The sequence below is a fragment of the Platichthys flesus genome, chromosome 10, assembly GCF_949316205.1.
Source record: "Platichthys flesus chromosome 10, fPlaFle2.1, whole genome shotgun sequence".
In the NCBI taxonomy this organism is placed as follows: Eukaryota; Metazoa; Chordata; class Actinopteri; order Pleuronectiformes; family Pleuronectidae; genus Platichthys; species Platichthys flesus.
The window spans coordinates 22,820,723-22,836,181 of record NC_084954.1 but is presented as its reverse complement, the minus strand read 5'-3'; the positions used below and the strand labels follow the sequence as shown (position 1 = coordinate 22,836,181).

Genomic DNA, 15,459 nt, shown 5'->3' with positions numbered 1-15,459 from the left:
CAAATAACAAACATAGCAAATTAAGAACTGATGAAACACTATCTCATCAATTTGCAATGAGTGAATTCTGGAGGAATAAAAAAATAACTATAATGATGATGATGATGATGATGATGATGATGATACATGTCCATTCAAAGGGCTTTGGGGTCAGAGGTTTATGAAAGTTGTGGTGATTAATGATTGAGAAGCTTTGTCGCCTCCCCGTGGAGACTCCGGGCCCTGCAGAAAGGAAAACAAAGCTGCATTCAAGAGCGCGAGTCCATCCGCGGAGCGCTGGTGTGATCGCGTCATTATTCTGATTGTTGAACTAAGTGAAAACCTAATGTGATGAAATCAGCTCGACGGGGTTCAGTCCGTCTCGTGCTGGGTTCAAGTGTCAGAATGACTCCCGGTGCTCTTCACTCCGGCTGCCGTGAGACGTTCACAGACACTAGCATGGAATGAGACAACAGCCCTGCTTCTGCTCACTTCCTGAATCCACAACAACAGACGGAGCGCCGCTGTGTGTCAGGAGCAGCCGACACACGCCGAGTTTGTCTCGATAGCAGCAACTTTGAGGCGGTTTGAAATCCTGCATCGTCGGTTTGCGTTGACGAGTGTGGCCGCTGCTGTGCGATGGTGGAGGCTCCAGCTGTCTGTCTGTTCGAGGACATCCAGTATGAAGACATTCAAGTGGAAGCGGTAAAGTTACAGAGGCGGCAGCAGCAGCTTGACATTAGCTCTGAGCTGCAGGGTTTGTTTCAGTCCAGCTGTTTGTTTCATTCTGTGCCTGAGCAGCATGAAACTCAGCTGCTCGCACTGCACGATGCCATGTCGAATACTGTGAGAGCCCACCGAGGCCTGCACAGACCACCACACATCTCCCAGGGGTTCACACACCGAGCACAAGGCCCCAGGTTCACTAGAGACTGCCTGAGCTGGAACATGTTTTCAAGTGCAATATAATTATCTTCATACGTGTGAGCCAGCTCTCCTAACACTGGAGAGGCTGTGCTCTCTTTAACAAGGCCTGGTTGAGCTGTTTGGGATGTAAGGGGTTCCTGGGCCATAATAAGTTGGTGCACAACCATCCTGTTGGGTTTCGTCCTGGTGAGTTATGTCCTTGTTGTCTTTCTTCAGGCTGTTGGCAGAGGGACGTTTGGAGTCGTCTTCAAGGCCGTGTGGAAAGGAAAGGATGTGGCCATCAAGACCATCGAGAGTGACAATGAAAGGAACGCTTTCCTGGTCGAGGTACGGTGATCACCTCGGTGAAGCCCACCACTCCAACCATATCCCGACTCTCCAGTGCCCACTGTCTGAACGTCTAGATACGTTCTACATTTAATGGGAGAATAAGTCCCTTTAAGTCAGAGGAGGCTTTCTGTAAAACATTGACATGTGACAGGAAAGATCTGATCCCTCAAACCAAATTCTGTGGTGGCCAGATTAATTTACTGTGTGAATGCAAATGCATCCTGGGCCACACTGAGGGACCTACATTTTGTATCTTTTCACTGTTTTACATACATTGGATAACTTTTGGTCACTACCAGGATATTAACACTGGCCGACACTTATTGATTTAGTATTTTTTTTGTTTTTAAAATGGGTGAATTTATGAATCACTACATTGTAAAGCTGTGAGGAGCACATGTATTCATTTAGGCCCTCTCTTTACCTTGTGATTGTCCAAAACTCATCTCATCCCATCTGAACTCCTCCAAGTTGTTGCTCTGGTTGATCGTGCTGCATCCACAGTGCGTACAAAACTCCACACTTGCCTGTCCCTCTCTCTCTCTCTCACACACACACACACACACACACACACACACACACACACACACACACACACACACACATACACATCTCTAATTCTCTATTGTGAAAACCGTAGTTTTTTCTTCGTGAACAGAAATAACGTACATGGTTATTTTCATATAGAGCAGGGAAGGGAGGTCTGATACCCGTGGTCACAGGAGACGCATGTGGAGACATGATTCTACTGTCGGGTGGGAACTGACAAACTTAGAGCCGTCCTCTTGTGACCGGTTCTCTCAGGGCAGACGACAATACCAGGGTTAACCCTTGAGATTAAAGGTTTTATATGAAAACACATCGCAGTCCAAACACACTCACTGATCAGGTGTGTATAGTAATGTGTTTTTTTTTTCCACCTGCTCTCTTGTGTGTGCTCAGCTCCGCCAGCTCTCCCGGGTGAATCACCCCAACATAGTTAAGCTGTATGGCTCCTGTGACAATCCGGTGAGTATCACAGTGATCATGGCTAATGCCGAGTCAAACACATCATAGCTCATCAACAAGAGTTTCTGATTCAGGGCAGTTTTGGCACATACAATTTGTCTATTTAATTAATAATAAATACATTTAATATTAATGTAAAACCCTCATTCCAAAAAGTTGGGATAGTTTTTTTAAACAAAAATTGAATGGAATAATTTGCAAATTTTGGACCCTTATTCAATCTTATTCAATCTCCCCAAAACATACTAGATGTAAAATGTTCAAACTGATCAACTTTTTTGTTTTTGCAACCATATGCTCATTCTGAATCTTCTGAAAACATATGGCAATGGCAGAAAAGTAATGAAGATTAGAGGAGGTAACAATTTGCCATTGCATGGTTGATAAAAGGTTGATAAGTAATGATATGCATTGTAGTTACATGATATCTGGATATAAAATGACCTCCGACGCGAAAACCTGAAACAAGTCCACATAGCCTTCGACAGGGATTTATAATGTCCTGTTCACTCTTCAGCTCGTCCTGATCTGTAGGAAACTGACTTCTGCAGCTCTGAGGTCACTGCAATGATCTCACTGCTGATGCACAGTAACATGATTTGTGATTTCAGGTCTGTTTGGTCATGGAGTATGCAGAATGTGGCTCTTTATATAACGGTAATACATTATGCACATGCTTATGAAAATGTTTTTTTTTGTTAAAATACACATTTTAGTAGATTTATGTAATATTTTGGGCAATATATATCAATATAACCAAAAAAACGACACCAATGGTGCTTGGGTATTATCAGTGCAATGATAGTAGTCCACTTGTGGGCTCATATAGTGATGTCATTCTTTTCCTGACCTCAGTCCTTCACAGTGCCGACCCTCAGGCCCAATACACATCGTCTCATGCCATGAGCTGGTGTCTGCAGTGCGCCAAAGGAGTGGCCTACCTGCACGCTATGAAGCCGAAGGCCTTAATTCACCGTGACCTCAAACCACCAAAGTAAGACTTAATTAGCAAACACATAGAAGTCACACAGTTCAAACTTACTGGAAGAACTCTGGAAACTTTTGGAGGTGTGTTTGTCGGGCTACAGTTAAAAAGGTAAATTTCTTTCTGAAGCTGTTTTCAGACGTGACCTGTGGGTAAAGTCCGGAGAATTAGCTACAGAGTTTACCCAGAGTTTGTCTTTCACACATGCACAACTCATAAGGAGGTTCTCTGCACTGTTCACCACAAGAATAATTCCTCCACATTGCGTAGGCGAGAGGTGAAGCAGCTGGGTGCAGCACAAAGAAGCAGGAAGTCATATGTTAGAGCTACCGTGTAGATCATGTGATCACGTCTACAGCCCCCTGACACCGTCGTCAGCTTTTTCATCTGGAGATATTTGTTTTTTCCGTTTTGCTATCTGTCGTGCGTTACAAGCTTCATCAACCCCTCCACTCGCTCGCAGCGGGGATCCCCTTCTGGGCTCATACATTGGTTTCTCCTGATATTCAGCAGACTTTACATTTGCTGGAAGAAGTCAGCAGATAATCCGGAGCCTCTCACTCTGACTTTTGCGTTCACACATGCACCTCCGAGGATCTGCAGAGTTCTGTGCATGTCTGAAAGCAGCTTGATTCTGTCAAGATGTACAGATGCTGCACAATATATCGAAAATGTATTGTCATCGCAATGTCCACATACACAATATAAGTATCGTAAAAGACTGCTTGAACTGCGATAAACATTGTTCCATGTACCGTGCATTCACGAGCTGCACCTGGCCAATCAGATGGAGCCATGCTGCCGTAGATAATAATCTCAAGATATTCTGATCATTGATGGGTTTTTCCGTCAATGAATTGTATTTAAATGTTGATTTGATTGAAATGATAATATCACACAAAAATATCAACCCTGATCATCACATAATGATCGATACTGTTCTTAATGAGTTAAATCTACAGCCGTCTCCCTCGGGCTGCGGAGCTTTCCATGGTTTGTTTTATGTTTAATTCTTGAAAGTCATATCATCATCGCGATATTCATATTCCACAAGATTATCACTTTTTCCGAATATCGTTAAATTTTAAAAAGTAGCTGGTGTCAACTTTTCACCATTTCATATATCTTTTACTTTTCAGCTGTTCTGTCTGAATTCAAAAGTTCCTACCTGCTTGGTCTTGAATATATTGGTAGATGTGTGAGAGTATACCAGGTTATCTGTAGTATGTATGTCGCAGGGTTCTTTTTCATCTGCCATTGATTTTTTATTTCTTTTTTAAATAGGAAAACAAGATGGTTTTTTTTATATAACCGTTCGCTTTACACAGAAAATGAGAAGTCCAGGACTAATGTTCTGGGACAAAAGCAGCTCCTTTTAAAGCAGCAGCCCCTCCCACTACGCTTAATATTTTTTATAACTAAATACAATCAGACTTATTCTTCCCCCGTAAGGGGTCTTCAGCAATTTATGGCAGACATTTTCTAGATTACAAACAAAAAATTATTTTGTAGTTCATGTGACCACAAATGTGTAAGAGATCGAGTTACATGATAGGATTAAATGTGACTCTGTGTGCACTGCCTGCAGTCAGTGACGGACCTGCTCTGTCACAACGTAACACTGTATTTTCTTAGGTCTCTAATCTCTGTCCACTGTCTGTTTCAGTCTGCTCCTTGTGGCTCGGGGTACAGTGCTGAAGATATGTGACTTTGGCACAGCTTGTGATATCCAAACAACCATGACCAACAATAAAGGCAGTGCAGCGTGGATGGCACCGGAGGTCTTTGAAGGTGAGAGACGAGCACGACCGTCACTTCTAATTATCGAGATCCAGCCGAGGGCCGCTCAGATCAGTATTGATTATTGGCTAAAGATTTGCCTGTGTGGTTTGCCGGAGTACTCCAGCTTCTTCACACAGTCCAAACACATGCAGCTCTGTAGGTGTGAAAACTCACAACAACACAGAAATCTCTGCAGCATTCACGTGAGGTGTGGTGCAGCAGGCCGAGGCAGGACATCATTTTGTTTACAGTTCATCAACACCAGCGTTGGATTTTATCATCAAAAGCTCCCTTGACATCTTTGTGTGTCTTGTACGTGTACGGCCCCACTTTTTCACCCACGGATATTTATTTTCTTTTCTTTTTTTTTACTTTTGAATCTGTCGTATGTTAAAAACATCTTTAACTAGATTTGCATGTATGTAACTGATGCTTTTTTGGGTTCAAATATAAAGATTTATTATTGAATTCCCCCCCCACGAAGACTGTACTTGACTTGAAAGATGAGTTAGAATTTTGACCCTGATTCTCTATTGATCTTGCATTTTGTTAAAATATGACCTGTTTATTCAACAAATTGTTACCTTCATTCTGTGGCTGATGCTCTGATACAGTAAACATTGTGTTGATGTGTATTCCTCAGGCAGCAACTACAGTGAAAAGTGTGACGTGTTCAGTTGGGGTATTATCCTGTGGGAGGTCATCACACGCAAGAAGCCCTTCGATGAGATTGGCGGCTCAGCCTTTTGTATAATGTGGGCTGTCCACAGAGGTGAGTGGAATCCTAACACTGACTCAAAGGTCTAATGTGAAATGGTCACAAACCATTGAGAATTAAAAGGGCATATATAGAGGTGTGTTTTCGATTTGTTGGGGGGTACTGTTGGATTTGTAAAAAGGTAATGAAGCTGTGTCAAACGTGATAAATGGCTGGAGAAAATGGGGTTTTGGAGTCTGGTCGGACCGATGGCTGAGAGGAATCATGATGTTGAGCCCCAAGTGTTTATCATTCTCTGCTCATTTAGAAGACTTTAAAACCACGACCTCACTCAGGGGCAAAAATCTGCCATCGAACTTTAAAGAAATGAAAATGTGACCGGTTTTGTGATAATTATCATTATCAACTGATTCAACTGATGTCAAAGTAGGTTTGACTCACAATGTATTTTATTATGATGTTAAATTATTACTTTCTTCCCACTCTGTACCAGGTACACGGCCTCCTCTCATAAAATACCTCCCTGAACCAATCGAGACTCTGATGACCCGCTGCTGGGACAAAGAGCCCAGCCAGAGACCGTCTATGGAGGAGGTGGAGAACACCATGAGCCATCTCATGAAGGTATAATCCCGACTAGAAACCCCCTCCCTAAAAAGTATCCATCGTAGCTGGACTAAGTAAGAAAGTGACTAAGAGAGTGATGGAAATTGTGATCAAATTACGCCATAGGTTGGTCAGCAGAGTTTCCTCATCAGACCTCGCTCTTTCAAAATGAATTGACATTAACAGTTTTTATTATCAGAGCCGTCTAGTGACTGTTTTATTTAAAAGCACTAAGTTACTCTCCAGACTTTTTGGACTGACCTTAGCTACTTTCCATAGGAGAGTGTCCAGTACTGACCTGCGAGCGAGAGGCTCACTTCTCTCAGACCTTGTATTAACATACATCCTCTGATTTGCTAACAAACACAGGACTGAAACTGGCTGACATGAAGCAAAATGCAAACACGATGGCCTCAATTCCACACATTGTCTTCTGTACACAGGGTTTTGACCCTCTCTTTTTATTTCACCTGCTACACGAGGCTAACCACACTTTAACTCCACATTGGGTGTTTGTAAAGAAAGCTAAAGAAATTAGAGATGTGCCGAGCCTTTCATACTAAGGCTGAAAACCCCACTTCTGAAGATATTTGAGTATATTGTAATAAGAAGGATTAAGGGATTTAATATATGTGATCCTTTTATTGTGGGGCAAAAAGCAATTGCAGATATATTTGTAAAAATCTTCCACTGACTTTAAAATTACACTCATTGACTTTTCTATCACTGTAGTAGTGAGTCTGTTTTTCATTGGGTTCAGCTTGTAATGCCTTCTTTTGATGCAAACTGGATTATGTCATCTTTTTCCGTGTGTCTGGACAAAATAGGGCTGTGTGATATGAGCGAGGTCTGGAGCCCTGCTCCGTTGCAAAAAGCCAATGCAGAAGAAACCTACTACAATAAAAAAAAAAAGCACACACCAATCAAGTTAAGCTCAGCTTGGAAAAGACAAGGAACCATGGACGATGATGCCACCGTTCGTTTGCATCACCAGAAGTAGTTTTTGGTGAATTTTTTTTCACACATGTTGTCCTTTAACAGCAGAACGGTTGTGTCCTACTGAGGTTCGAGAGTGGAGAGTCATCTTCAGTGTTGCAGACATAAGCAAACGAATCGACAAAACCCATGAAGAATTACATTGATTGCACAGAGAGGGGACAACTTCATTAGAATGTCTTTTTTCAGAAAACACTGGTGGTTGCATTTGGACGATTGTGCAATAAGCATTATCGAAAGTTGCATTTCCCTCATATACACATGTACACTGCTGTACATTCAAATCATCACCAAAGCATATAGCCCATAAAAACAATCGAAAGGGTCAAAGTTGTCCAATTTAAACTAGATAAATAATGATTTATCTCATGAACTAAGTAAAAATAAATTCCACCTAAGAGTTACTGGTAGTCTTGGCTGCAAGAGCAGGCTGCTATTGCAAGCCGACTCCCATGCTGACCAGTAATTTGGGGCAATGAATGAAATGATTAGTTATGTTTATCACAGGCTGTCAGGGCCTGTGGGTGCAAAAAAAAACACAATTTACTCTTCTGATGATTTAATTTTTATAAGAAACATTAGAAAAGCACAACTCTTTCTGGAAACTCCTCTTCTCTTCTTTTTTTCTGGAAGAATAATGATATAGTGATCACAGATGTAATGATCAACAGTTGAATGTTTCCTAGACAAATGCTGTTTAAATAATTTGGTTATAGTGATCAGTGTTGATATTTGGTATTTTCTTACATGTTTTTACCGTAAAGAAATTTTTTGCCGTTTTTACCTCCAGAAGCTGTGAAATCGAGTTTTAGTGATCATCCACTTACAGTGATCAATTTGGCCCAGACAAAGGTGATCACTGTAAGTGGTTTCATAAACTTGGTAATGGTTTGTAATACTAGTAAATACCCTCCAATGCATGTCCTAATAAAGTGGAGTTGTGGTGAGTGACATGTGGTGTCTTTGAATCTCTCAGTATTTCCCAGGTTGTGAAGAACCACTGCAGCTGCCTCACCAGTCTTCAGCCAACAGGATTTCATCAGCCACAAGTTCAGGTAGCTATCAGCCCTGCTACTTTTATCAATGCACGAATATTGAATATCTATAAATAGACTTGTGTGTGTTGTTGTAGCCAGAGAAAGTATTTTCATAAATTCCTATGTGCTTGCAGCAGGTTCGTACGCCGACTACACCAACAGTAACAGAAGTGATGACAACGCGGATTACAGAAACTCAGAGGGCAGAGAAGAAACCCTGAAAAGCTCTGAGGCCAAATTTCCACTTCAGTTCAAACCTTCAAAGGTAATATAACCTTTACGAGTTTGTTTTCTTCAACCTCTGCTTTAGGGTTTTAACTTTTTTGTTTATCTCCCTCAGACAGCCACATTGCGCACTGGTTTGTCCAAGGTGTCCAGTGTGGACAGTCAACCAGGACGCTCCCAAAGCCCCACCTACTGCAGCAGCCCTGTAACCACCACTAACCAATCAGAGCTGAGGATGACATTTAGTCCAACAGGTAGGCAGCACCATGAGAAAGACAAAGGCTGATGCTGAAGATGCAGCAAGGCTGGAACTTGCTGCACTTCCAGCATTCTGACAGAGAGACAGATGTTTCTGGAATTATTAGTGAGATTTATCAATATTACAAATATTATCATTTTAGAGAATAGGAAGTTCCAGCTGTGGTAAGCTCTCATCATTGTTGAGAAGCAGACCGGTCTGATATAGATCTGCATAAGAACAGTATTCAATGTTAGCATTTATGGCCAACAGGTGGCAGAGAAGAGACCAGACTTTCGCCTTCTCCTTATCTTAATCATATAAGTAAACGTAAAGATGCTAGTAGCTTATTATTGAACCATATACTTTTTTATTATCCTATACCCGACAGTTGCTAGGTAAATAAGAGCTATGAATGCTAGGCATAGTCACTTATGACAAAACCTACTTATACCAGATATCTACTTACTGTTATCAGCCCTGAGATTTCATACTTCGACATTTTGTGTTTGTGTGTCCTTAGCTACCAATGGTGTAGACAGCTCTATTCCCATCGCCTACCTAAAGCTGGACCACCAGTTGCAGGTAAGTTAATAATATGATATAAGGTTGTTGTGATAATCATTGTCTTATTTATTTATATATATTATTACTAGCTCACAAATTATTCATTGAATTAGTTCTAGTCAGATATAATACTAATAGTCCAGAATTTTCTGAATCAAGATTCAACAAACATTTAACTGAAGTAAAAAACAAAGGTTGTGGCCTAAATAATTGTCTTGCTCGGATATTATCGGGTTTCATGAGATTCATTATTCCGTATAAAACCATATTTCCAAATTCCACAAATTTTTGTCCTGACATGGCTCTTGATGCATATTCTGCAAAATCAGGGCACAACAACTGACAAAATGTGTCTTCCACCTGTTGTAGATTTAAAGCTTTTGTTCCACAGTGTTAGTATATTAATCACTGGACCTGTGCTTTCAGCCTCTAGCTCCCTGCCCCAACTCCAAAGAGTCCATGGCTGTGTTTGAGCAGCACATAAGGATGGCTCAGGAGTTCCTCAAGGTCCAGTCGGAGATCACTCACCTTGTCCAGAGGAAGTAAGTCGAGTCTGAGATCGTGTGTTATCATCTTTGAGAGAGCTATACAGAATTGATCATAAAGGATTTGTAAAATCCATCTGCTGCTAATCAGCTGGGATGCATCTTTGTGCAAGATCATTTGGTAGTCATGGGCCATTTTCAGGCAAGACGTCCAGAGGAAGTCTGCAGAATGGCTCCCCACTTTCTCTTCACCTATGTACAATGCAGTTGGAGATTCTCCGCTCAGAAGCATTCACATGATTCAAATCTCTGCAGCTTTCAGGTGAAGGGTGATGCAGCAGGCAGAGGCAGGAAGAAACTAACTTTTACAACAAACGTTTGTTAACAGCACATCGACTTCCACAAGTATTCCACAGGCAATTCTTTTTTATTTTTATCTTCTTTAAATGTTTGCATCATCAACACACCCATTCGCGTGCATCTTAATCGGGGGGTGCTCTCACAATGGCATTTACGTTCACACAGACGGCCCCTCTGGAGAATGTTCGGAGGATCTCTGGAGTTCAATTGTTTACAGTGTCTGGCTCATATTAAAGCAAAATGAGAGAAACAAGCATATTTCCAAAACTGTTGAATGAATCCTGGGAGACATGTTTTACATGTAGGTGGATATTGTCAGTGACAGTGATGGAGTCTCTGCGCTGCTAACCTCTGCCCAGACAGGAGCTGATGTCGGAGCTGGAGGTGGACCAGGGGGAGCAGCACTCTTCATCTCGACTCATTCAGGAGCACAGGAAGCTGATGGAGGACAACGGCCACCTGTCGGCCCGCTACCAGGGCCTGAAAAGCAAACTGAGCCTGACAAGGAGTCATAACCAGCAGCACAGCTAGAACAGGAGACGGGGTCACAGCGATTCATCTACACCCTCTCTGTTGTTTTATTTGCTCTCTTCTGGACTCCCTCTTCTCATCATAGAGGAAATGAGACACTTCCACAGAAAGAGAAAAGGAGGGAAGCCCATCATCCTGAGAAAATTTGACATTTACCACCTCAAAGCAATGTATCCAGATAACATGATAATTAAATCCAAAGCTTTAAAGTGCGCCTGAAATGTAAGTTAGTTTTGTAATGAAAGAGAAAAATGATAAAGGAGCTGTCACAGATGTTTTGTGTGGTTCAAACCTCTGAGTGTGTTTTTCCATGATATCTGAGTGACAGCTGAGAGCTGGTATTGGACAGACCTGCCACCATGTTAAAGTAAATGGCTGGTGTTTTGAACCTGGGGCTTACTCATTCATTTAGTTGATTCTTACAACTTGTAAACTTCACACTCACATCCACTGTAAGGATTTGTAAAAACCCAACACCTGGACAGAAACATTTCATTTCAGGCATTTATGTCCAGAGTTTGGGCCCCCCAAAAAAGTATTTCCATTCACACAAATAAACCCCAACTGTTAATGAAAATGTTTTGAAGAAACAGCTTTAGGTATCAATTCCCTGTGAGGTTATAAATGAACTTACCTTTTACCAAGTGAGTTGTATTTTGTGTATTTTCTTTTTTTAATTATTGAAACTGACTACAACTGATAATTGTAAATCCTTCTTACTTTTATATATTCTGGTTATCACAGCATTTGTATTGTGTATTATGAAAAGAGGAAAGGCGGGGTGGGCGGAATCATGTTACTGTGAATACAAGTGTTACAAAAGCAGATCTGCTTCAGACATGCTGCCTGCGAGAAAAAGAACAGCTGTGTAGAAAGGTTGTTATAAATAACTGTAGAATAATGAACCTGACAGACTCTTATCTGTTAACGTTCTGTTGTCTTTAGTTCCTTTTTACTTATTTCACAGAATTTAATTAACATTATTCTACACTGCACTATCTGGGTGAGATCTACAGCATGTGATGTAGTCTCAGTTTAGTTTGGTGATTTCTATGACAGTGGGTTCCTCTGGCACTCTAATGGTTGTTAAAATGCAGTTCAAACGTTGCCTTAGGGTTCTTGTACAGTTTATTTTCTCACATCAAGTTATTTCATAAAATACGACACATTTCTTCAGTGATTTAAAAATGTACATACTGTACCTATATGTTTTTATAAAGTAAAGAAAGTGTGAAGTATTTTTCTCATTGTTTTGATTTAAAAAAAACTGCTGATGTTTCAAAAGTGCTTTTAAAGTTCAACCTGTCAGTCACAGTAGGGTACGTGAGTGGAGGTGACATGATGATTTACCGACGCACTTGTTCTGCTGTTAGTTTGAGGAGTTCCAGCACAGATGATTAGAAATGTCACCCAATCCCTTTAAATGAGGTGACAATGACATCATGCGTTGAATTAAGTGCACATGGCAGTGAAGTGAACCGTGAAACTGCGTCATAGCCAATTTATAGTTTTATCATTTTATAAAGTCCCAAAGTCGTATCTCAACCTATACATTTTTTAACTCCGGGACAAGAGTTTGTGTTCTCATCTTTATTTGTAAGTAGGATTACACAAAAACAATTTTTACCATGAAACTTGGTGGAAGGATGTAGTATTGTTCAGGGAAGAATCTGATGATCCAGATCAGGAGGTAGATCCAGTATTTCTTTGGTAGATTTCTTTAAGAATTCACATGATTATTGAAATCTTGCAATTTCAAACACAAAATACATTCATTTAAATCATCCTGCAGTGCAAATCATCATCACCGCACATCATCGTGCAGCGCACATCATGCTGGGGCGCACATTGTCCTGCGGCACACATCATCCTGCTGCGCACATCATCCTGTGCCGCACTTCATCCTGCGGCGCACATCATCATGTGGTGCACATTATCCTGCTGCGCACATCATCCTGGGGAGCACATCACCGTGCAGCGCACATCATCCTATGCCGCACATCATCCTGCAGCGCACATCATCCTGCGGCGCACATCCTCCTGCGGCTCACATAGTCCTGTGGCGCACTTCATCCGCACATCATCCTGCAGCGCACATCATCCTGCGGCGCACATCATCGTGTGGCGCACATCGTCCTGCGGTGCACATCCTCCTGTGGCGTACTTCATCCTGCGGCGCACATCATCCTGCAGAGCAGATCATCGTGAGGCGCACATCATCATGGGCGCACATCATCACCACACATCATTGTGCAGCACACTTCATCCTGCAGCGCACATCATCCTGCGGCGCACATCAAAGGAGGAGGGTTGGGGGAGCTAGAAGTTCCACCCCACATTACAGCCTTTTGATTAAATTTGTTATTCTAACAAAATCGATTTATGTATGTTGTTCTAGATAAAGTCATGAAGTTATTTTGAGAAGTGATTTCTATTTTAATGGCAAGATAAAAAAAAAGAATCAACAGAAGAATACGGAAGCGTATTGCATTCACTTTTATTTTTTAATTTTTTGGGGCATTTGTCTCGGAATTTCCAAGATAATTATCCCAGAAAAACAGAATAAGTTTTTGGGGAAGTGAATGTAATACGCTTCTTTAGAAGAAAGCTTATTTAAAGTTATAAACATATTTAGGGTGTTTTTTTGTCACTTTATGTTCGTCCTATAGCGACCATTACATTATGCAAATTAGTCGATGACGTCATTTAGCGACTTTTAGGACAGCCGATAGCTACTTTCCTTACTGAGGAGTTGGCAACACTGTCCGGCTTCCGCGGAGAGCTTTTCGTGCAGCTCTAATTTTTCTAACTACACGTCGGCATGGCGGAGAGCCTACGGATAGCAACTGGCTGTGATTGGTCCGTTAACGACAGTATTTCGGAACGACATCATTTCTGGACCTCAAACTTCCTGTTTCATTTCCGTTATCACAATTAACCCAAACATAACTACGATTCTAAAAAAAATGTGACCAGTGTGTTAAGCCAGTGGAGTTGTCCGGCTGACGGTGGCTGGTTAGAACCCTGGCGGCATGTGTGTACGGTCAAATACGGTTATAACGTACTTTCATAACGGCGCTAGCCACCATGCTAAATGCGGTGGTAACTGTGCAAAACATGCTGTCACAGCTTTAATTCCACGGGTGTCATGACACTGTTTCTCAAACACCGTCAGGTTGAAGCAAACACTTGGTAGTAGTTAGTATCGGGTGTCCCTGCTGACTGTGTGTGGAAGCTGGGGGGGGGGGGGGAGCTAGCTGTGTAGCTTCAGGCTGTTGATTTAGCAACGCAGTTCGGAAACAAGACCGGGGAACCGCTGTGCTAAGAAACGATAACATAAGCATTTTGACCCGCAGGGTGTCACTTTATTTTATTGAGTTGCCATCGTAGACGGAGTGTGTGAAAAGCCGGGATCAGGTAAATAATGAACGTGGACTTCTTCTGAGAGCTCATGAGGTAGGCTTCTCTAAGCTCGTCTTACGTAGCGCCATCTACTGTTCTGGCGCCCAACTGTTTTCAGCAACGGAGAACTGTAAATCAAAAAGTGTCCGTCCGATCCGTCCATCCATAACTGACTCGGAGAAGCATAGATTGGCTTTACTATTGGCACTCAAACCAGGTCGATCTGAGGAGGGCTGTTTTAAATGATCTTTGTGGTATTTTGACCAAAATAAGTTACAGACATTTCATTAAGAAGACCCCAAGGAACCATATCAGCTGTGGTAAAATGGGCATTATATGTCTCCGTTAAATCAAGTTTAGTTAAACCAAAGATTATTTCATAAATCTGATTGAATTTTTGCTCAATAAAAGATACGAGTGATAAAGGGCTGAAATATTTTAAAAATTTAGTTTTTTAAATAATGATTTAATTATTTTCCTGGCACAAAATGCTGAATGAATAACAACAAAAACAAAATAAACAAACATCGTTATCGGCTATCGGCCAGACTGTTGTTTTAAACGATATCGGCCAAGAATTTCCATATCGGTGCATCCCTAATTTTTATTTAATTTATTTCATAATAAATGTTGTTTCATCGTCGATACTCTATAGGCCTTGTTAGTTCCAGGTTAAATATGTGCACTAAGGTTCTTTCAATAAGTTTTCAATAAACGTTGAATCCTTCTGGCCCTTGACTTGTAGCAATTTTTTAATTTCGGCCCACTGTGTATTTGAGTTTGACATCCCTGGCTTACAGGATGGAAACTACATATGCAACAGACATGGTATAAACTATTTTGGAAAGGTCTTGAACTCCACTACAATAGCCCAATGAAAAACTATGGGGGGCGCCACTGAGTAGGACCAAAACCTTTAAAAAACTAGATTTGACCGTTTTATTAGTAAGAAAAACTAATTCTGACTAAACAGGTGATTTCTCACACCAAAAAACCATAAAGAAGCATGCTAGGTTCCCGGTCGCAGTCTCACATATTAGTGAAAACACATTAGAACAACAAAAGATGGGAACAACACACACATGAACAGGATTGCATTCAATTTGTAGTTCTCTGTATGATTCTTCCTGGTTGAGAATAGGGTTGTGAAAATAGGGTTTAGAAAACATAATAGCATTTTTTTATTCATAGCCTAATCTAAGGAGTAATTTGCTCCACAGTCTTTTTTAGAAAGCTCATAGCCCCAAGAGCTAGCCTTCTAGCTAGCTAACTTCTTCCAACTG

At 41.3% G+C, this 15,459-nt stretch overlaps 1 protein-coding gene across 2 annotated transcripts; it reads left to right on the top strand.

Annotated features, from left to right (window-relative positions):
* The first annotated feature begins 286 nt into the window (after positions 1-286).
* LOC133961950 (mitogen-activated protein kinase kinase kinase 7-like) lies at positions 287-12,014 on the top strand. Of its 2 annotated transcripts, none has more exons than XM_062397365.1 (14): positions 287-684; positions 1,123-1,233; positions 2,179-2,244; positions 2,856-2,901; positions 3,100-3,238; positions 4,896-5,020; positions 5,655-5,783; positions 6,223-6,353; positions 8,308-8,386; positions 8,506-8,633; positions 8,709-8,847; positions 9,355-9,416; positions 9,825-9,940; positions 10,603-12,014. In XM_062397365.1, the coding sequence occupies exons 1-14, from the start codon at positions 619-621 to the stop codon at positions 10,772-10,774; spliced, it is 1,509 nt and encodes a 502-aa protein (XP_062253349.1). In that variant the 5' UTR covers positions 287-618; the 3' UTR covers positions 10,775-12,014. The 2 variants fall into 2 exon arrangements, with proteins under 2 accessions (XP_062253349.1, XP_062253348.1); XM_062397364.1 differs by having other exon boundaries at positions 290-684; positions 8,503-8,633.
* Positions 12,015-15,459: the final 3,445 nt, after the last annotated feature.